General features: G+C 40.7%; 1 protein-coding gene across 6 annotated transcripts in view; it reads right to left on the reverse strand.

Annotated features, from left to right (window-relative positions):
* Positions 1–21,492, reverse strand: part of PCSK5 (proprotein convertase subtilisin/kexin type 5) — a 444,775-nt gene that overhangs the window by 186,146 nt on the left and 237,137 nt on the right. For all 6 annotated transcript variants that reach the window (XR_011497225.1, XM_070495324.1, XM_044767585.2 and 3 more), the window contains 2 exons: positions 11,412–11,529; positions 9,328–9,516 (listed from right to left, as the gene is read on the reverse strand). Coding sequence is in view for 5 of the 6 variants with exons in the window: in XM_070495324.1 (XP_070351425.1) it covers positions 9,328–9,516; positions 11,412–11,529 (307 nt within the window). In the remaining variant the exon portion in view is untranslated. The remainder of the gene's footprint in view (positions 1–9,327; positions 9,517–11,411; positions 11,530–21,492) is intronic.

Raw genomic sequence — 21,492 nt, forward strand, 5'->3', positions numbered from 1 at the left:
TATACCTTAGTACAAAGTCTCTGCCCACCAATCTTACCCAGGTCAGGGAATCATGCCTGGAACTCCAGCCTAGATTCTGCTTTTCCAGCCCTTCCAATGATTTTCTAAGTCCCTAATTCTCTATAGGAAATCTCTTTCTGCTTAAAATAGCTGGAATTATGTGTTTCCTGTGATATAATCCTGAGGCCTACAAAATATGCAGGAAATAAAATAAGGAAACAGAATCCTCATCAAGAATAAAGAGCCGTTGGGGCCGGCCCGGTGGCGCAGTGGTTAAGTTTGCATGTTCTGCTTCTCGGTGGCCCAGGGTTCGCTGGTTCAGATCCCGGGTGCAGACAGGGCACCACTTGGCAAAAGCCATGCTGTGGTAGACGTCCCACGTATAAAGTAGAGGAAGACGGGCATGGATGTTACCACAGGGCCAGTCTTCCTTAGCAAAAAGAGGAGGATTGGCAGTAGTTAGCTCAGGGCTAATCTTCCTCAAAAAAAAAAAAAATTATAAAAAAAAAGAATAAAGAGATGTCAGTAGATGATGTATAAAACCAGCCCACTAAAATATAGGCATATTGTCAATATAGGCATATAATGTAGATTTGACTACCTGAAGAAATAACCAAAAAATTTCTATAGAGATGGGACCTAGAGAGTGGAAAGTAACAGGGAAGAGATATATATTTTTTCAGTAGTTTTCTTTTTTAAATTATGTGCATCTATTATTTTTATTGAAAAAATAATAAAGTAAGAAAAAGAATTCGAGAAGCAGAGAGGCAAACAGAGAGGGAAAAATATCTCCAGCATTGTCTTAAGATCAACTACGTCCAATTACTGGGACATATTTGTCCTTCAGTGGAGAAAAATGCAAAGGTCAGGGCAAATGCATGTTGATGGCGATTCGGTACACAGAATCAACTCTCCTATCTTTTAATTTCATGTTCACCAAGCAAATCTGTGATTATTATTTGACCACCCATGTAGATCTTTCCATTGTGAGAAAATGTGTCCTTCTAAAATAAAAAAAAATAACCAGTTTAATCTCCTTGTGACTTAACATATCAGAATTCTGATTTTTTTAAAAAAGTGTTCTATCAGTGTATTTGCGGCTCCCTCTACAATGCCAGCTGGATCCTAAAGCTGAAGAGTTAGGTGGCACAATTGTGGATGTGTTAGGTAAATGACTGACACTTAGCAGTGTTCCCAAGAGAAAAACGAGAAACAGGAAAATCACCTGCTACATGTCCCTGAGCCCCAGAAAGAAGAAAAATGAAAATTATTTATTAGCATTCTCAAAGTATCCCATGGTCAGAAAATATGGGAAAGGCTGAGTTAAAGCTGAATAGACCTCTTTACTGGAGAACATCTCAGATCTCTGGAATATTCAAATATGTTTTGGTAATCTCCATAACGTGGTTTAGGGTAGGCAATGATTTTCAAACCTTATATGGACAGGAAGTCCTTTTCCTTTTTAAAGAATATCTGTATAGTATCTATAAAGGTTACCCCTGGACAGAAGGGTGTGGCATTTCAATGAGGACCATACTGGATCTGGTGGCCTTCCCTGATGATAACAGGGATGGAAATAGTGGCTCCTCATATGAGTGTTTCCCTACTGTAACTGATCTTCAACAGAGTAAGGATGATACATTTTACGGCAGTCCTACAATCCATGCACTACCACAATAGGACTCATTTCATGTTCATGGCTTAAAACTGGACTTGGCCAGGAAGAAATTGCTGGGTCATTATATAGTTGACTTACATACACAGTCCTTCACATAAAACCCAGAAAGTATGTATGTTGGGTAAAAAGGAGACACAGAGGTGCAAGAAGAGGCGCTTTTTCAAATTGCCCTTCCTGTCAGAGATACGTTACTAAAGAGAGTACACTGACACAGAAATGGATGGAGGTGGGAAACCAGTCTAGAACCACTTCTTAGCCCACACTTCTAATTTAGGCTCTAATTCACTGAGGCCATTGTGCCATTTGAGGGCACTGAAGCAATAGCTTGTCACATAATACCTTTCCAAGAGTGCCGAACTTAAAAGCAACTCCCAAACTGTTTAGACAGAACATTTGGCTCATTGCCTCATGTCCAAAAACTACAAAGGAGACTTGAGGCTGCCATCACATGAGGGGCAGTCTTGTTTCCACAACCTCAGCCAACTTTTAATTACTCATGGGTCAATTATTTGACTGCTGGATTAGCAGACCCTACGTTTCTTCCCTTCCACCCTTTCCTGTCCACCTTTGAAAATCATTCCATTGCTACCAATCACTTTTAAATCACATTTGGAACAAAAATTAAACGTAAACTGGATGCCAAGAAGAAATATTCATAAATCAGCATTTATGATTTCAAAGCCTGAATATAAATGGGCTTTGTCTATCTGGCTAAGCAGTTTCCCACCCTGGCCTCCTCACTCTATGTAGAACTGGAATGATCATTAATTTCATGTGGACATAAAAGTTGAAGAGAGGAATTAAAATGCAGCCAAACACAATCATTACATTTTGCTACAAGAGTTGATGGGGAAAGAAACAGACACTGAGTGGGGTTGTTGTTTTAACCAGCTGGGCATTCACTTTTCTAATCTCACCCTGTTCTTTGTTTTAATTCTGATTCAATACTTAAAATATTCCCTATTTTTAGCACTGCAACATTGAAAAATACTGCATCACCCGCATATGACAAAAGGTAATGTTGCTAGTAGACTAGATTTGTGTTACAAGGAACATACTTGCTAAAGACAATGAAGTGTCAAACCGCTGGACACCTGCTAGGGAGAGGCTAATTGCGTGGTCTCTTGTTTATCAACTGAAAAGTCCAATGCCCAGTTTGAACGTCTGTGCTGTGCCAACAGTGAAGAAACCAGACACATGCCAACATGATTAGTGTGGATAAAATGTCAATAAAGCGGGGCCAGCGTGCTGAAAGCTGGAGTAGATTAACTCCATGCCCGTATCCTCATCTCCTGTTGCAGTGAAACCCTGTTCTGTCAAAGTCAACTTCATAATCATGTGCTCGATGAAATGATATATGCATGCGGTGGCACAAATTATGCATCCAGTTATTAAAATGGTGCCCCACTGCCCTATCCCTGTGAGCGGTTTTCAAATAAATTACTTTGGATGAAGCCTGGTAGAAAAGATTGCCATTAAGAGTAGTACATCCTTTTGAGGAATTAACTCAGGAAATAACTCATAATTACTGGAAGCTTTTTTTTTTTGCCTCCTTTCACTTAAAGAGTCTAGCCAATGTGTCAAGGCTACAACATTCTTCTGTGATGTTATGGTAACTAAATAACAAGACATTTTATAAATACTGACAGCTATGTGTTATCATATAATTATTTCTAAAATTGCAAATAGATCTTAATTTCAGAATCATCCACTACTCCCCAAACAATATTTATGTTCACTACAGATTTAGACATTAGGCCAATATTTTTGGAAGTTTTGTTTTTTTCTTCTCTCTAATTTTAATTTTTTAATTTATATTTTTAGTGCTTCATCACAATTTAAGGTAGAACTTATAGAGTGCTTGAAGCACTCATTTGGCTCAATTATAATTAAGTTTTTGATTTCCTTTGGATGTTTGGCTTCAGTAAGTTTTAGATAATTTGCTTCTGAAATAGGGTATTTAAAACATACTAGTTGGTTTTCCTCTCTCCTCTAACTTAAATCACTTCTTTAAGAAAGGTTGAGAGAAAGGTACTGGTTCTAGAGGTTTGGAATACCTAAAAAGATGAGTTCCTTTTAAACTTTCAATATGCATACTATTACTAACTTACTCACCAACCCAAAAATGCATTCCTTCTTGTGGGTATATGATGTAAGTTCTTAATCTTCTTGAAGATTTACTCCATTTCATAGTAGATGGTTTATCTAAGTATCTGTTTTATATTATAAACTCCTTTGTAAATCACTTCCATAGCATCCAGCAGCATACCGCTCACAAGTCTTTCGATGACACAAAAAAAGAATGTGTACGAAAAAGCTAGATGATCTTTTAAAACAGTGCTATTTAACGTGTGGTCTGTGGATACGCAGCTTCAGCATCACCTGGGAGCTTATTAGAAATGCAAATTTATGGACCTTATCCAGACTTACAGAGTCAGACTCTCTGAGAGAGGGGCCCAGACATCTGTGTTTGATAGAGTCACTCACCAGGTGCTCTGGGAAGCACTGTGTAAATAAAGGCTAGCTCGTATTAAGTGCTTACTATGCTAGGAGCTGTGCTAAGGACTAGCTGCTTATCTTACTTAATACTTGTAACAATCCTGTGTGGCAGATACTATTATGTCTATTTTCTAGATGACAGAATCACTTTTCCAAAATCAAACATAAAAATTGGTGAAATCAAGACAAACCCAGCTCTAAATCCAAAGGCGGTGCCTTCTTTTGAATGAAGGAAGAGGGTTCTCATGGTGAGGTGTTACCGGTAAGCAAAACTTTGACTGCAAAAGTGTAATTTTTACTGCAAGCCACAGATGCATTTATATAGCATGACACTTTACAAATGCCGATAGTCTGTCGTTGAACATGTCAGTAGGGCAGCAACGAATATGATTCAAATAGAAACACTGCATTTTAAGCATAGTTAATTATAGAACCCTATAGGTTTTGCAGACTAGAAAGTGTACCTTCTTTCCACTTAAGACCATAATTAGAAGCAGAGATATTCATCTGTAATCAAATTTAGAAAGGGAGGCAAAGTTTCAGCTTTCAGTCAGAGGCCAAAATTTGGAACAGAGAGCCAGTACAGCTAAACTAAACAGAAAACTCAATGAGTTGGGGGAGGGGGAGTCTTAGGGGGTCAAAAAGGAAGATAGCTTTTCATAATTCTAACAAAGACAGTTGAAGGAAGGATCTGATGGGACAGGCTTTGGTTTGAAAAATTTCACATAGGAAGAATTGGAATTTGTCACAGAATAAAGGCTTACATTCAAAGCTGCCCTTGTCGAAAAACATTTTAAAGGGACGCAAGCCCAGCAAGCTTCCCCCGACCTGCCACACCACCATACCCTCCCCAGAAGTAAACCATTTGGGCTGATGATTCAGTTTGGCATCTTGTTAGGCAGGCTGTTCAGGCCAAGAGGAAGACCAAAAGGGTGGGAGGGCAGGAGAAAACAAAGGGAAGAGAAGAACTAAGCATTTGTCCATTCCAGGCCTGCTCTGTTTACTCAGGGCTCCCACCCACTAAATTAGCAACCTGGCTTGCCAGGGGTGCTTGCATGCTGGGCTAATGGGGCACGAAGCTCAAGTTGGACTAGTTCTGAGTGCTCCTGCCTGCCTTCCAGGGCTCAGCACCTGCAGATGCTTGGGTAAACTGTTCTTCCTCGAACAGCTGTGCTCCACAGGAGTTCCAGCAAGTGCCCGTCAGCCGGGACAGGGAGGCACTGAGGGGCTCCAGACGGCCCACACAGACAGAGCGTTCAGCGACTTTCTGAAAATCAATTCTCAAGGAATTGCTGTGGTGAGGGGATCAACAACACTGAAGAAATTCCTTACTGACATGTCTAGAAAAATGAAGACTTCTGGAAAGCTGACCATGGCCCCTTTATTTCCTTTGGGAATTTACTCTTATGGATAGTACTTTCAGGTGCCAAGACTAGGACACATATTTTGTCAATATTGAAAAGGAGAAGAAGCACAGATACTAAGGGGCAGGCGCTTGCTGTTATCTCATGTCTCCTGCCCGGGTTTATCCTCATTGACCCTGTCTCTAGTTTTTGCATCATAAAGGGGAGATGACACTGAGTGAGGGAGTGAGCCTCGGATCTGGATTCGAGTCGGAGCTGGATCTCAGCATCCTTCCTTCTCACAGAGCCAGTGCACAGGCCACAGTGAAAGGAGTCACACCTCAAGGAGGAATAAGAGAGATCACATGGGGAGGGTTCTGTCACTGCAGCTCTGCCTCTTCATCTTAAATGGCCCCCACTAGGGAAACTGGGTTTTAAACATTTCAGAATTCCTGTTTTAACTGCACAGTGTTCTTTGCTTTTCGTGGTCCTCCTTAGAAATCCTGACTTCTTTGAAAGAAAGATAAGTGTCCAACAGGGAAACTATTTATTGCTCTCATTAATAATCTCTGACATACGAATTCCTTCTAAAACCCAATCTAGTCACCTTTTCCTTGAGTTAAAGTATCATCGCCTTGCAGGCCAACATGAAGGACACCGGGAGCAGAGAGGGCCGTCCTGTCACCCCCCCTCACCTCTTCTCTGGGCTTCTTGCCCTCAGCTCCCAACCCTGGGAATGTTCTCTGACATAGGGCCAAGGTGAGAGGGCATGAGGATTCCTTGCCACCAGGTCAGAGACTGAGAGGTTTTGAGTAGAGATTTCCTCTCGTAAAATTAAAGCATCAGAATACGCCAGAAGGAAAAAATGCCAAAAGAAACTGTCTTTCCTCAGCTGCCTCAGTAGGAGGGATGCTACTAGTATCAAGCACAACAAGGACAGGGGAGCCAGGCCCTGGAAGGTGGCCATATGTGGCTTTAGGACCCAGTGCAGCTGTTTTACATTTAAAGGGTCAGCCACTCAGAGCAATGTTTTCGGGGAGCTCATGAATTTCTAACATCCTTCACATCTCTCGGTGCCTCCAGTCCACTTCCCCTACTTCAATCTGTCTACCTCTTCTTGGTGGCTTCTTATTTTCAGCACTGAGATGGAAAATATACAAAAGAGCAGTACTTTAGGAAGGTGCTCCAGACCAAGAAGATGCAGATCAGGTGCAAACCTTATTCCCAGGGAGTCTTGATGAAGAGATCGAGATAAACTTCGCGACTGCCAGTTACCGAGCATCTGGAATGCTTGTTCTTTTCTCTGGCACAAGTCATGCATCGCTCTTGGGTTCAGCACTTTGCAAAGCAGATGTCCACTGTTGAAGAATGCATGCGAGACTGGAGCCAGTGACACTGTAATCCACCAAATGTCTGTGATGGAATCCACGGCTCCTCTGCTCACAAGTTTCCTCACTGAAGTCATTTCGGGGGAAGCCAACAAGAAATACCGAAATAGGCAGGAAGAGCCCAGACAGGCTGAAGAGATTGAGTTTTCCAAGCAAATCGCAACTGCGGAAGGGGCTGTTTTTCAACAACGGAGGGGGCTTGAGGGAGAAGAGCTGCAGGCATGTGAAGCAAACTTTTGCAGTGCACGGTGTTTCACCAGGTTCTTCTTTCAAGTTCAACGCCAGTGGATAATGGTTAAAAGTTCTGGTCACAAATTCCGAAGTGTTGTGCATGTTTCCCCACACCAACAAGCAATTCTCTGACACCAGCTGTGTGTCCTACAATTTAATTCAATTCCGACACTATCTACCTGGAGATAGCATCAGACCCCACAGGTTAAGGGCTCAGTCCCACAAGAATGCCACCTCCCCCCAGTTCAGAGGCCGGACTCAAGTCCAGTCTGCTTCTGACCAGCCGACAACCCCCTCTCCTCGGGTTTCATTAATTTGCTAGAGGGACTCACAGAACTCAGAGAAACATTTTGCTTACTAAATTACCCACTTATTATACAGGGATATAACTCAGGAACAGCCAGATGGAAGCGATGCCTAAGGCAAGGTGTGGGGAAAGAAGGCAGAGCTTCCCTCCCTCCAGGCCACCACTCTCCCCAGATCTCCGTGTGTTCACCAACTCAGATCCTCTCCAAACCCTGTCCTTTTGGTTTTTTATAGAGGTTTCATTACATAGGCACGATTGATTACATCACAGGCCATTGGTGACTGAAATCAATCTCCAGCCCCTCTCCCTTCCTCTGAGGTTGGAAGTTGAGGGTAGGCGGCAGGAGAGTGGAACTGAAAGTTCCAACCCTCTAATCACACAGTTGGCTTCATTGACAAGCAGCCCCAGTCTTTAGGTGCTTTCCAAAAGTCACCTCTTTAACATAACAAAAGATACCTTTGTTGCTCTCATCACTTAGGAAACTCCAAGGGTTTTAGGAGCTATGTGCTGCAAACAGAGACTTAGACCAAATATATATTTCTTATTATAAATCACAATATCACATGGTAAAGAAAAGAAAAAAAGAACAGCAGAGAAAAAGGCCTTCCCTGGCTTCGGTAACAACAGCTGGTGTGACCTCCACTAATCTCGTAATTGGTAATTGTGCATCTGAAGGCCTTGCTTGCTGGAAAGAAGCATTGGGCAGGTAATGGCAATTACCTGGCAGGCGGCAGCTGAGACCTCTGTCTGCAGAGGGAGGAGGGCACGAGGAGGGCATGTCCAGAGATCTGATGCCAAAGCATCCTTCCGTTCTTTGCACCTGCATACACTTATTCTGGCAAAGCTGTGCTTCATAAAGTACTAAGCCCAGGCTTCCCCATTCCCTAATGGAAGATGTTAGGTTTTAAAGAGGAATACAAGTTTTCAAGGCACAGAAATAAAAGGCACTTGAAGATTTTGGATTCTGTACTCCTAGTCACTGTCACCTAGAAATGCTATTGCTATTTTTTCATTGTTCTACAGCAGATGAAGTTTGGGGATTTTAAAAGCAAATGGCAAATGGACCCAATGGAGCAAAAGAAAACTTGTGCTAGAAGATTCTGGCCTTTCAACAGGATCTTGGCAATACAACTGCCTGCTGGAGAAGTGTTTGGAGGGAGCAGGGAGAAGGGGAGAGGTTAAGAAGAGAAACTGAGTGCCCTCTTGGGCAATAGAGACTAGAGAGCCAATCTTGAAAACAGAAGTCAGCATACTACAGTCCTCAAGCCAAATCTGGCCCACTGCCTGTTTCTCTATAAGTTTTATTGAAACACAGCCATGCCCATTCATTTATACTGTCCGCCATGGCTCCTGCCCTCTAATGGCAGAGTTGAAAAGCTGTAACAGAGACATGGCCTGCAAACCTCAAAACATTTACTAACTTTTTCTTTGCAGAAAAAACCTGCCAAAACCTGTTTTAAAACAAAAAATTTCCTTTAACTTTGGAAGGGCTTGGCAAGAGAATTCAGTTAACCTGTGACAAATGCCAGCAGACACTTAAGGGGAGGGGAGAGAATTTCAGAGGCCTTAGGAGTTAGTGCTCTGCATTTCCTCTTGAGGATAAACAACAACAGGTGGCCTTCAATTTTTCTGCAGCATCTTTTCAATATTAGCCAACTATTAAATGTTATACTGTTCCATGCCTACAGATTCTAGGCAGCTCCATACTTTCTACTTACGTATGAACAGTAAGAGCTATGCCTGTCCCATCATGACATCTAAGTGTCCCCTTGGTTAGTTCTGAGGTTAGTAAGTAAGGAGCAGCTGACCCTTTCTTCCCTATAGAATAGCTGAGTGTGGGTGTGACCCCTGCACTCTGGTAGGCAGAGGCCATCACTGTACCTGTTGGCCAAAAGCTGGGACCTGGTTCCTGAGGGAGAGGTCAGGTAGATGGCCAGGTCTCCCCTCCTGGGGTGGGTGATGGTTATGCGCACGACTACATGTTCTAGGTAGTTGACATGGTGGTTGGGATTATCAGAGCAGCCCGAAGCTTTGTAGATGGAGCGCACCGCACTGTTGGGGCGAATTGTCCTGCAACAGAGAGAGGACAAGTTTGAGCAAAGTACGTGGCAAAGGTCCCTGAGTGACCCTGCAGGCCTGAAATGATTATATGATCTAAAGCAAGCAGCTGGTCGCTGGATACTAAACAACACAGCACTATCACCCAAATGACTGGGTCACCTAAAGAATTAACACTGGCTATACAGTAGGAAAGATGCAAGTGAGAGGAAGGGGGGAATTAAGGTTTTTTTATCTTCATGCAGGTAGTGGATATCAAACTTGAGGGTAGCACCTTGTTAAAATGCAGATTGCTGGGCCCTGGCCAGGCCCAGAGTGTCTGATTCAGTGAGGCTGGGGGTGGATCCCAGGAATGTGCATTGCTAACAAGTTCCCAGGTGACAGTCAGGTTGTTGATCTATGGAATACACTTTGGGAACCACTGATATAGGGTACTGTGGTCCCCTAGAGGCCTGGGATTAGCACAACCTTCGTTCAAATCCCTGGTCTACCATTTCCTTGCTCTATAAGCCATGGGCACACACCTCCCTCTTGCCTACAGATTCCTGTCTTCTTCACTAGCTTCCTCCTGTGTCACTGTCCCCCTTGAACACCAGACTCCAGCCACTCTGGCATCAGTTCAAGTTATGGAATAACTCAAGTTTCCCACGTCAGAGACTCTGCATACACTACTCTGCCTGAAGGACTTTTTTGCTGCTGTTCATATGGCTGACTCTCTCTCCCTTCATGGTCAAAGCTTAACTTTCACTCTCTGAGACCATCATTGAGGAACAAGATGCCCCTCACCTCCTATTTTCTACCTTTTTTACTTCCAACATTCACTTATTATAATTTGTAATTATCTAATTAACATTATTTTTTGGCTTAACTCTCACTACACCGTAAGTTCACATAGGCAGGAAGCATTTCTCATGCCCCTTTCTATGTTTAATATAAGGCTCAGTGCTGGATATCCAGTGAGTGCAAGAAATTCAGTTACTGGATTGGTAAGAAATTTGTGAATGAATAATCAAATATTCCCTCTGACCTATCTCCTTATTTGTCAAATGGGAATAACACCCAAGTTGTTACAAGGTTTTACTAAGAAAACAAACATGAAGTTTCTCACACTTAGCTTGCCACGTAATAAGGGCTCAACAAACACTAGTTAATTTTTCACTTCTTTATTTTTTTTCTCTCCTTCTTTGCCACAAAAGGGTAGAATGGAAAGAACCCTAAAACTTTAGTCCATTTATTTCTGCTTCCTAACAAATTTCCTCAAGAATTAGAACGGCTCGAGTTTCTTCACAAACCAAAGTTCATAAGTATTTTTCTGCGAGCTAACTCTATAAAAAGAAAGCCAAAAACAAAACACTAATAAAGTCACGAAGATGGAGCCTATTCTTTGGATTCAGCACCTAGGAGAGACTTCACATTATTGCTTGGTAAACCCTGTCAGCACAGCCTCCAAGTTTGTGCACTGAAACAGAGGAATAGGCCCCGGAATCTCTGAGCCAACTGCAATCTCATTTGCTGTGCATTTTGTATCACTCTTTGGAGAACTCCACGGTATATAGGTAAGTTTCCACAACAGAAGGTTTGGTTTCTTTGGAGTACACTGACTTATGGAGAATATGTACCATGCTCTAGAAATACTGAGAGAGTAGAAACCTTAAGAATGCCCATCTGTAAGGGTCCCCTCAAATCCCCCTTTAAGAGATGTTTTTCTTTTAAAAATCTTTGGCTTATACTAGTGTGGATTTAATAGCTTAAAATCCTAGACATGCTATCAGAATTTTATAATTATAGTAGGAAAACACTACACCAGTTTTTAGCTTCCATGTGTAACAAAGGTCTGTCTCGAGCACTTGCGCTGGCCTGCTCTCTTTCAGGGCATTGTCACACTGTCTGCTTGGAGCAAACATTACTTGATTTGTCGGTCTGTGCTCTCCACACACACGTGCTGCTGGGGAACAGTGGTCCACTTCTCCGCCTCCATCACCATGGCTTCTGCATCCATCAGTCCAAATCCATAGAGATGGCTCACTACGGAAAGCAAGAGGCCGGTCAGCTTCACTGTGGCTAGCAGTACCTTATGCTATATACGTTGAGTTATAATTTCACTCCGTAGAGAACGCTGACACATCCCAATGGGATACTAGCTTTCTTTCTAGCAATGATTTAAAAAACAAATCAAACAAGTACACAATCATAACAAGAAAATAAGATGGATATATATTATTCATTGATTATGTATTATTACTACCACTTATGACTACCACTTATGAATTACTACATGGCAGGCACTAGTCCATATTTTTACATTTAATCCTCCCAACAGTCTTAAGATGTTAGTGCTATTATCATCATCATTCATGGATGAAAAAACAGAGGTACAGAGAGAAACTTGGCTAAGACTGACTAGCAATTCAGTGGTTGAGTTGGACTGTAACCCACATACTTTGCTCCAAGGCCTTACTGTTAACTACTTGCATTCAAGTGATGACATCATCAATTTTGTAAGAGAAAATAATTAATATGTTTAAAGAGAAGCGACAATGTATACAACTTCTCCTAGTGAAATAAGAACTTAATGCAAGAAATATCAATTTTCTGACATATCTAGTATTTAGATTGAATATCTCAGAAGACAAATTATTATCTTTCCTCTAGCATATGAAAAATTTATTAAACTTTATGCATGAAATATTTGGAGGCCTCCAGACTTTTATGCCAGCTTCTTATCCTCGAATGTTGTAATCTTTTTAGTTCTCAATGAGAATACCTATTGATCTAAAGCTGAATTTGACATAACTGTCTCAGAAACTTCAATTACATATGGGAATATTTTAATGATGCAGCAAGATCTACATGTGCAGTTCTTTCTAAGAATACTTCAAAATCCCTGTTGAATACTTACAAGCTCCAGTTTGTATTAAACTGTCTCATATATTTATAAACAGTCATACTTCTACCAGATTTGTTGCTTAAAACATTCTTCCTTCTAACATTAATCGCTTTTTGCAAAAATGGCAATAGCTGCCCATACTTATGGATTATTTAAATACTTCAGCATGAAATTCAAGATGTTCTAGGATACAATCCTATTCTACTTTCATAACAACCTCCTCACCAAACCGTTTGCTTTAGTAAGGTCTCTCCTTTACAGCTCCCAGTCACATCTTGCTCTTTCTGTCTCAGTGCCTTTGCTCAGACTGAGCCCTTGGCCTGGAATTCCCTCAACTCTTCCTCTCTAGAGAATCAAATTCTACTCTTAAAAGTTCCTGAAGACCTAGTTAGTCGATCATCTCTTTCTTGAAATATTCTCTGACCAATAAAAGTCAACAGACATCTACTGAAATTCAACTGTCTGTGACCGGTGAACTTTTCTCTTTTCTAGTTCTATAACTTTAATTAATTTGTCAATCTATCTGCCCTTCTGCTCATCCATTCATCCATCTACCCATCCATCTATCCACCCAGCCACCCATCCATCCATTCAGCATTTCTTGAGTGCCTTCCATGTGACAAGCACTGTATTACTCACTGCACTTCTTATCTGTGCCATCAATTGAATTGCTAATTAACTCTGTCAGCATGTCTTTTTACCCTAACTGTATTATAAACTTCTTGATGGTAGGAACTAGGACTTATATTTCTTTACCTGTTCCATAGGATTTAGCAGAACTTTATACATATGGGAGGAAAAAGAAATTACAGCACATAAAAAAGGAAAATCGTGTTAGGATTCAGAAATACTGCTCTATTTCTGCTATTAACTAATCACGTAATTCTTGGCAAACAAGGTAAAATATCTAACCCACAATTGCCTTATTTGGGGATATTATTGTTTATCCCATCACCATTACTAAGTTGATTAAGTATTATTATATGTTCCATGTGAGAAAGTCTGTGTAAAAAACTATACATATGTAAGGGCTCATCATTATAACATCAGCTGCTCAGCCAGACAGAACACACTGAATAAAACTGAATAAACCTACTCAAGCATGCCAAGGATGTATGTAGAATTTTTATATGTGTATGTTTGTAACTTTTATTATAAATGATTTTTTTCTTTTTATTCCAAAGTAATGCATGTTCATTGTCAAAACTTGTAAATATATCCAGAAAAGAATAAAGAAAATAAAAGCCATCAATAACTTCATCACAAATTGGTAACTGCTATTAACAATTCTGTATGTTTGGTTTCAGTTACATAATAATATGTGAGGTAATTTTGCCTCTTTTATTAAAAGACACAGAGTTGTCCACATGAAACAGGAGAAATATCAAGTTTGGCCTTAAGGAAACCAAATTGTGGAGATCTTTTATTAAAGTTCTTGTAAATTCTATGTTCTCACTTACCACTTAACCATAGCCTATATCATTTCACCGTGAACATTCTAAGGTATTTTCTTTCCCTGGAGGAAGTGAAATTATTGCCGAAGATGGTATGCCAGGCTCTCTAACTCTGCCCAAAACCCAAATATCTCCATGCTGGTATCAAGTGGTTTTAAACCAGCACAACTGATCATTTTGTCTCAGTTTAGGGAAATAAGATGAAAGATTTGATTGGTATGTGGGGGTGGGTAAGAGGGTGGGGAGGGGCCTGCGGAGGGCAAGGGCTTTCAATAGTCTGCAAGATGGGGGCTGCCTGGCCTCTGGTTCAGCTGCATTAGCTGCTGCTCTCCCCACCCCACCCCCATAACTGTCAACTGAACAGCCATTCGGACATAAATTAACATGCAGAGTCATCAAATACAACAAACACTTCATGCCTGTTAAACAACCACTTGAGCTAAGTAGAAAAGCACCTTGCGTCTTTATGAAGGTCATAAATTTGTTTCCTTTTCCGATTCAATTCCTACCCTCCAGAGACAATGTCCATTCATGCAACACTCACAGTAGATGTTCAGAAAAGAGGCTGACCAGCTCCAGTTAAGCTAGATTGGCAGGTCAACAAAAACCATTTACATTAATGGCATATGGAGGAATTATATTACATCACTGAAGGGCACTGTGTCAGTAACGGAGATTTTCAGTATTTTAAAATACTGGAAATTGTGTATCTATCCACAATCATGATACACAGCCTAAGAAAATGATGAAATGAATTTCTTTCTTTTTTTGGGTGGAGGGTGCTGGCAATATATCTACTCCATGTGTTCTGATTGGAAGTTATTTGTTTGGCTTTTGGTAAATACCTATGAGAAAATAATTACAGAATGAATGTTTGGGGCAGATGAATTCCTTGAAAACATGGTGTCAGCAGGGGAAACAGCCATTAAATAGTTTGGAAGCATTAATAATTTCTTTTGTGACAATTTATAATTGACATATATTAATTTTTTATATAGTTTCCACACTCTAAAATTACCTATAAATTCAGAAACACTGATCTTTCTTTTGGGGACCATGTGAGTCAAGTCTGTCTTGCCTCTCACACTGTAACCATGATGGGCTGCAGGGAGCAGGATTTCTCTCCAGTGGCTGCAGAGCACCTGGCTTAGAGGAGAGCTTCCAGAAATACTTGTGAAGTGAATGAATGCAATGGGTAGGAGAAATTTTATTTAATTCACCAAGTGGCATAAAGTGTCCACAAGAGAATTGTAAGGGGAGTTAGGAGGGCTGTTCTTTTTATTACTGACTCCTATAAAGGTATCGTTAACACTCAAAATTTATTCAAGTATAGAGCCAATATTCACATTTTAAAAATTTATGATTATAACAAATATGCCATGCAAACAACGAGTTCTGATATGGTCATTCCAAAATGAAAGCAGTTTTACTTATGCACTTTGCTCATGTCAAGCTCAGAGCAAAAAGGGAGCCTGAAAATAACTTTATGACGACCAAGTGGAACCCTCTCTGTGTAAGCGCTGTATAAAACGCAAAACACTATGAAGTTAGAGTACTAGGATGTTGGTGTTGAACAGGAATCTAACCAGTTCAAACAGAATTTTTTACTCCTAGGAGCGTGGGCAGCAGACATTCAATTCATAGTTTTAACATTAGTTAAGACTCAAAAATCAATATTTAGAAAGACACTGGAACAGGGCATGTATACAGAGTAATTAAAGATCTTGAAGTAAAGTATGAGGTGTATTTCAGAAAGTAAATCTATTTCTGGGTAGAATGATGTTGGACAAGCTTAATAGAGGGAATCTGAAAAACCTGCATAACATTATATTTGTTCCATTAGCCTGCATGACTGTTTACACAGATAAACTCAAAAAAGTGGACTCATCTTATGTCAGAATATAGCTAGCCTTTATTCCAAGTTATCCAAAGGCCTCCCTGCTTGGGCCAGTAAGATGGACAAGAGAAGGCAAGAAAATAGATAATGTTCTCCAGCAGGTATATTTTGATTTTCTGATGAGACAAGAAGTACTAAAAGAAGCTAGTCATTAAGCACATAAGGGAATGAGTGCATAGTTTGAGAGCAGATACAGTTAATTTAAACAACTGTTCTGGTGAGGAGGCCTAAAACACTCAATTCTAAAGGAAAGCTCAGCAGGAAGAAAAAATTTAGAAGTCTCTGAGCACAGAAAGCTATAACCAGGGACATTTGGTCTACTTTTATCTCCTTTAGTGGACTATCCTTACTGGAGTCAGCTATTTTAAATTTCATTATTTTTTTTATATTAGACTGAATGGATATTTTATGATGACTCTAAAATGACTATTAGTAAAGCACTGTATATATAATAAAGGACTTGGTTGGTTAAAAAGGGGGTTTGTTTGTTTGTTTTAAGTCTTTGAGCTTCCTGAAGGAAGGCTTTTCTGCCACCAGCTGCCAGATGTACAGACACTTACGCAGCATCCAGCATAAAACAGGATGAATAAACAACAAAAACTCTCTCTAGAAGTAGCCTACGAGAAATTTAAAATTTGCCTGTCACTGAAAAAAATGCAACTAAATGACAGCTTTCCATTACTGAGTATTTAATATGAAAGTACAGACAATTTCTTCCATTGAGGAAATCACTTCTTATAACTAGTGTGACTAAATGTCCAGGTTTGTCCAGAGCTGTCCTGGTTTTAGCACTGAAAGTTCTGTGTCCTAGAAAACCCCTCATTCATGGGCCAACCCAGAGAGTGGCTACCCTATGAGGAACTGAGATAGTCATGTGATGCTATTATGGAGTGGCACAGAGCTCTCACATCTTTTGATATCAATGATCTAGTAACTGGAGGGTATACAGGCATCCTGAACTTATATTTGTATTTGTTAAGATGCACATAATCATCAAAATGTGAAACAAGATTGATAAATTAGGTTCAATTATTTTATTATTAGAAAGTGTCAATTTCAATACACTTCATCAATATAACCTAATAAATTATCCTATTAATTACTATATCACTGGTGGCATGTGGGGCACCTACTATGTATTCAACACAGTGAGGGTCCAAAAGAAACAGAAAATGATCCGTGTTCTCAGTCAGGCAGAGAGTGAGACAAGAATAACTTTATGATTTCACTGAGAAACAATTAAGAGCACTAACCATGTCATCACTGTAAGTGTTTATAAAAAGACTCCAAAAGAGTAAGAAATCATTAAAAAAGACAACGGGTATGAAGGACCCTAACAGAGCCCGGGGTATAGAAAGTACTCCATAAATGTTAGCAGAAATTTAGAGTCAGGTAAGATGACCCAAGAGGGGAAAGAGAGACTTGAATTGTGCTTTGGTGCCCGGGTAGGATTCAGTGGGGTGGAGATGTGGGGAGGACATTCCAGGGGCCAGGATGGAGCCTCTTGGTTAAATACTCACCAGGTCTGCATGTGGTTCACTGGGGCAGCAAGGAAACCACTAGCCCTGGAGTGGGCAGCACTGGGGTTGAGTGGTCAGCAGGGGATGGGCATTAGTGGTAAACATGGCAGAGAATAAGGCGTTGAGAGCAGACAGTGGGAGAACTGAAAGTCAACCACGATTGTTGGGTGTCCTCTGCCATCAAACAGGCTGTTGCTATTCTCATCTACCCATGAGTAAACCACCAGAATAAAAGGTAGCTATGCAAATTTCTATTTTGAGGGGGGCTACTTGCTCTGTGGGGTGACTAGAAACTCTGATCCCCAGATCAAAGAGCTCTTGCAGCTGCTGGAGTCCTCGCACCTTTGGGTCCTTTGATCCTCAATGTGCTGAACCACCTGCTCTGAAATAACTGCTCCCACCAGGCACCCTGCACCTCCTGCACCTATTAATCAAACCAGGCCAAATGTGTGCAACAGGAGGAGGCGGCGGAACCCAAGAGGGCCCACGACACTTTCCCTAGGTCACCTCATTCCACAGGCTCAGTGTAATCTCTTGAAGTACTGCCATTTTAAAGTAAAAATAAACAGCTGAATATGAAAACAGGAAATGTAAGATTCATAAGGATGAAAAAGTGGAAAGTAACACTCTTCAGTCTCCTGTCAGAAGCGCTACACCTGAATACTGGGGACATTTGAAAGCCAGGATGCTTCCAGAATTACCCATTTCTTCCCTTTCTCTGACATCTATCTCTCCATTATGTACCATTTAGATTCCAGGGTGAAAGGCACGTAGGTTTCCTACAGAGAATCAGAACTGTAGTTGTAGTGCTTTCTTCTGCTTCACAATGCAAAACGCAGACTCCCCTGGGGCAGGAAAACAGAGCAGCCAGCACCTGCCTTGTTCTGCATGGTTTGTTTTTATTTTCCCCTTGCTTTTCCTAAAATCTCAGGTTCCAGTAACAACTCCAGCCAGATCCAAACATGCCAGCCATCACCAGCTCTACTGAGGACTTGCATGTGGAAAGTTTCCAGACACTGATATGTGGCTGTTTGCAGGGTCTGCACTTCAAAGCTGCCCTTGGGATGGGATTGGTCAGCAGCTGTAGGTAGTCAGATAGGCTCATTAACACGGAGACCAAGTAAGACGGAGACCAAGTAAGAGTTTAGGAAAACACTGCTGAGTTCTTCTCCTCCACGTACAATGTATTCCATTAGCCATGAGTGTGTACACACGCAATTTATTACATTATAGAGACACATGTATAAGTACATACTTATACTAATTTTTTAAAATTTGCAGAGTTAAGATAAGAAAATATGCCTGCCTTCTCTCAAGGGCCTCTTTCAATTTTAAGGAAAGAAAAAAACGTCAAATTATCTTCTTCTTTTCTCTGGCCATTCCTTTTATTTTCTTCTAATATGGTTATAATAAGCAAGAAATTTGCTTAAGATAATTGACTAGGATTTCTTGAATGGAGGTAGGAAATTTATTTGACCAGCTGGCGAGACACAGCCATGTATCCCGGGGCATATGCAGATCACAACTGTGCTTGTTTTTAGGAAACTAAGATTGTCTGGACAGAGATGAGAACAAGATAAAAAAAGGTACTATGAGGGCCTTTGGGTAAAAGCTAATTGAAGATTAGATTGACCATATGCCCGCTCCCCAGCCTAGACCTTCTTGGTGTATAACTTGAGCAAACAATTACCAGACTGGGACCTTGACGAGACTGCAGACAAAATTCTTACTTGTGAATTATTCACATATTATTTTTAGATAACTCTTCATTTAATTTTCCTTTAGTTTAGCTTTTCCCTTAAATTCTCATGAGAAAAAGGAATAGAAAATCCAGTTGATACTCATTTTAAGTGAGTGCATTTTCACACTCAATGGTTAGCAGTGGCTGCAAAGATATGGTTATTCCATCCATCCATACATCCATGGCTCACCTGATATGGAGCCAACATCCACTGTTGATATGAGAACTGCAAAGCACAAAGAAGAGTGGTAACATAGAAGAAATTATTCCTTGCAACTGGGAATGCCATCATCTCATTGGGAAGAAAGGTGACACACTTATCCTTTCAAGTTTCAAGTACTATGTAAAGCTTCTCATGAACATTCCCTTTCATTTACATAAAACAAATAATTTTTAAGCTTAAGGGTCAGTAAGAGAGAAATTTCTGTAAAATCTCAGCAAAATAGGTCATTAGTGAGGACTGTATATTCTCTTAGAAGAAATAAGATTTGAGATGGATCTTACATCCTTGACTAAGATTTGGATTCATGGGGGTACAACTGGGGGAAAGTAACGAGACCAGGATATTTGGGATGGTAGCTTCCTCAAGAAAGCTGTGTGAGCCTGGAATCATGTGGATGGATTTAATTCAGAGCAATGAGTAGCCAACGATCAAGGAAATGACATAATTTAACTGATATTCTAGAAAGATTGATCTGGCATTGGTAAATGGGATACAAAAGGGTAGAAAGATCGAAGCAGGGAACTAGTTATTTCAATGGTGCAGGCATGGGAGGTTATGATATAAGAGATTAGATAAGAAAGGAGCCATGAAGTTTCGCAACTCACATGATGTGGGAGACTGAGCAGGGAGAAGAGTCAAAGAGAACAAGGTGATCTAGAGAAGGGTACCCGTGACGACGGAGGCATGTTTCAGGGAGAAGTTCTTTTGTAAAAGATGATTGATAGATTCTGTTTTGGAAGTTTTGAGTTTTAAATGACATAGGGAGAGCCTTGTGCAGAGATTCTAAATTGGTAATGGATGAAGTCAATGTTGAAGAGGTAGAAATGAAAATTATTAATAAGGAAGTGAAACTTGTAATTGAAAGGCAGGCAGGGATGTGAAAGAAAAGCAGTGGAATTAAGAGGATGTGAGAGGGAGGGAGGAAGAGAGCGAGAGAGGGAAAGGAAGAAGGAAAGAAAGAGAGAGTCCCTTCCCTCCAGAGCTCTCTAAGCAACAGACTTTAGGGAATGGCCAAGGTGACAGGAAGAGAGAGAAAGGAAGCAGTAAAGTGTCAAAGAAGAACAAGGGCTATATCTTTGCATCAGAAAAGACAAGGAAAGATCTGGACTATCCAGATCCAAAGAAAGAAATCCTACAGAAAAACAAGAGGCCTCTGATTCGCCAAGCAGGAGATGGCTGAAAGTCTAAGAGTAATTTCACTTCAAAGGTGCAAGTAGAAACAAGATGGCAGGGAATTACAGAGGAGCTGAAGAGTAAGGAAATGGAAGCAGCTAATTCAGACTACTTGTTGGGAATTTTTTGTGGAGTACGGAAGGACAGAACTAAGGCAGTAGGATAATGGAAACTTTTTTTCACTCTAAGATGTGAGATACAAAGTTTGAAAACAGAGGGTTATGGTCCAGCTGACAGAAAGGAGAATGAATGCGGCTGGGAGAATGAACGGCTAAGGGACCAACAAGGGCTGAGATTTTTTGAGAGCACCTTTCACAAATGGGACCCCTTATCCAAACTACAGGAAAATGAAAAACAACTGATCTGAGAGACTATTTTTTCATTTCTTCTCAGGATGGTACTTCACTAGCACCATTCAAATGCACAGGAGAGATGTAAATTCATTATATACAGTGGATGACTTGGGTCAGTGGTTCCCAAACCTGCATGCACATCAGAATCTCCCAGAGGACTTGTTAAAGTGCAGATTGATTGCTCAGTCCCACAGATGAGTAGTTTGAGGTAAGACCCAGAATTCGCATTTCTAACAAGTTCCCAGGCGATGCTGATATTGTTGGTTCAGGGACCCCACTTTGAGAACCTCTTCCTGAGAGTATTAGGGCTAGCAGCTCTCCTGGAGCCCCAGCTGATAAAGCCTGGTTAATCAAGCTGACATCTCCAACACAGGGCTGGGTCTCCGTAGGCATGACTCACCAATACCCTTCCCTCATGCCAGTAGCACAAGAAATGAAAGTTGACTAAACAGTACATCACGCCAGTATCTTTTCATATGGGCTACCACACACATTTTTGCTTCCTTTTAACAATATTTTAAGAAGATAAAGTTCTCCCGATTAATCTAGGGATGCGTATCCCTCCCTCTTCAAGCACAGGTTGATCAAGATATTTCCTTCTTTGAATACACATCACTCAAGGAGTTAAGTTTCATGCATTGTTAGGATAGGATCAGGGTTTGACTGAGTTGAGACACAAAATCATGCTCAATTGCAATGTTGGAAATACTAAATGCACCAAGATATCTATTTGTTAATCT

The sequence above is a fragment of the Equus asinus genome, chromosome 23 (genome assembly GCF_041296235.1).
Source record: "Equus asinus isolate D_3611 breed Donkey chromosome 23, EquAss-T2T_v2, whole genome shotgun sequence".
NCBI classification, from domain to species: Eukaryota; Metazoa; Chordata; class Mammalia; order Perissodactyla; family Equidae; genus Equus; species Equus asinus.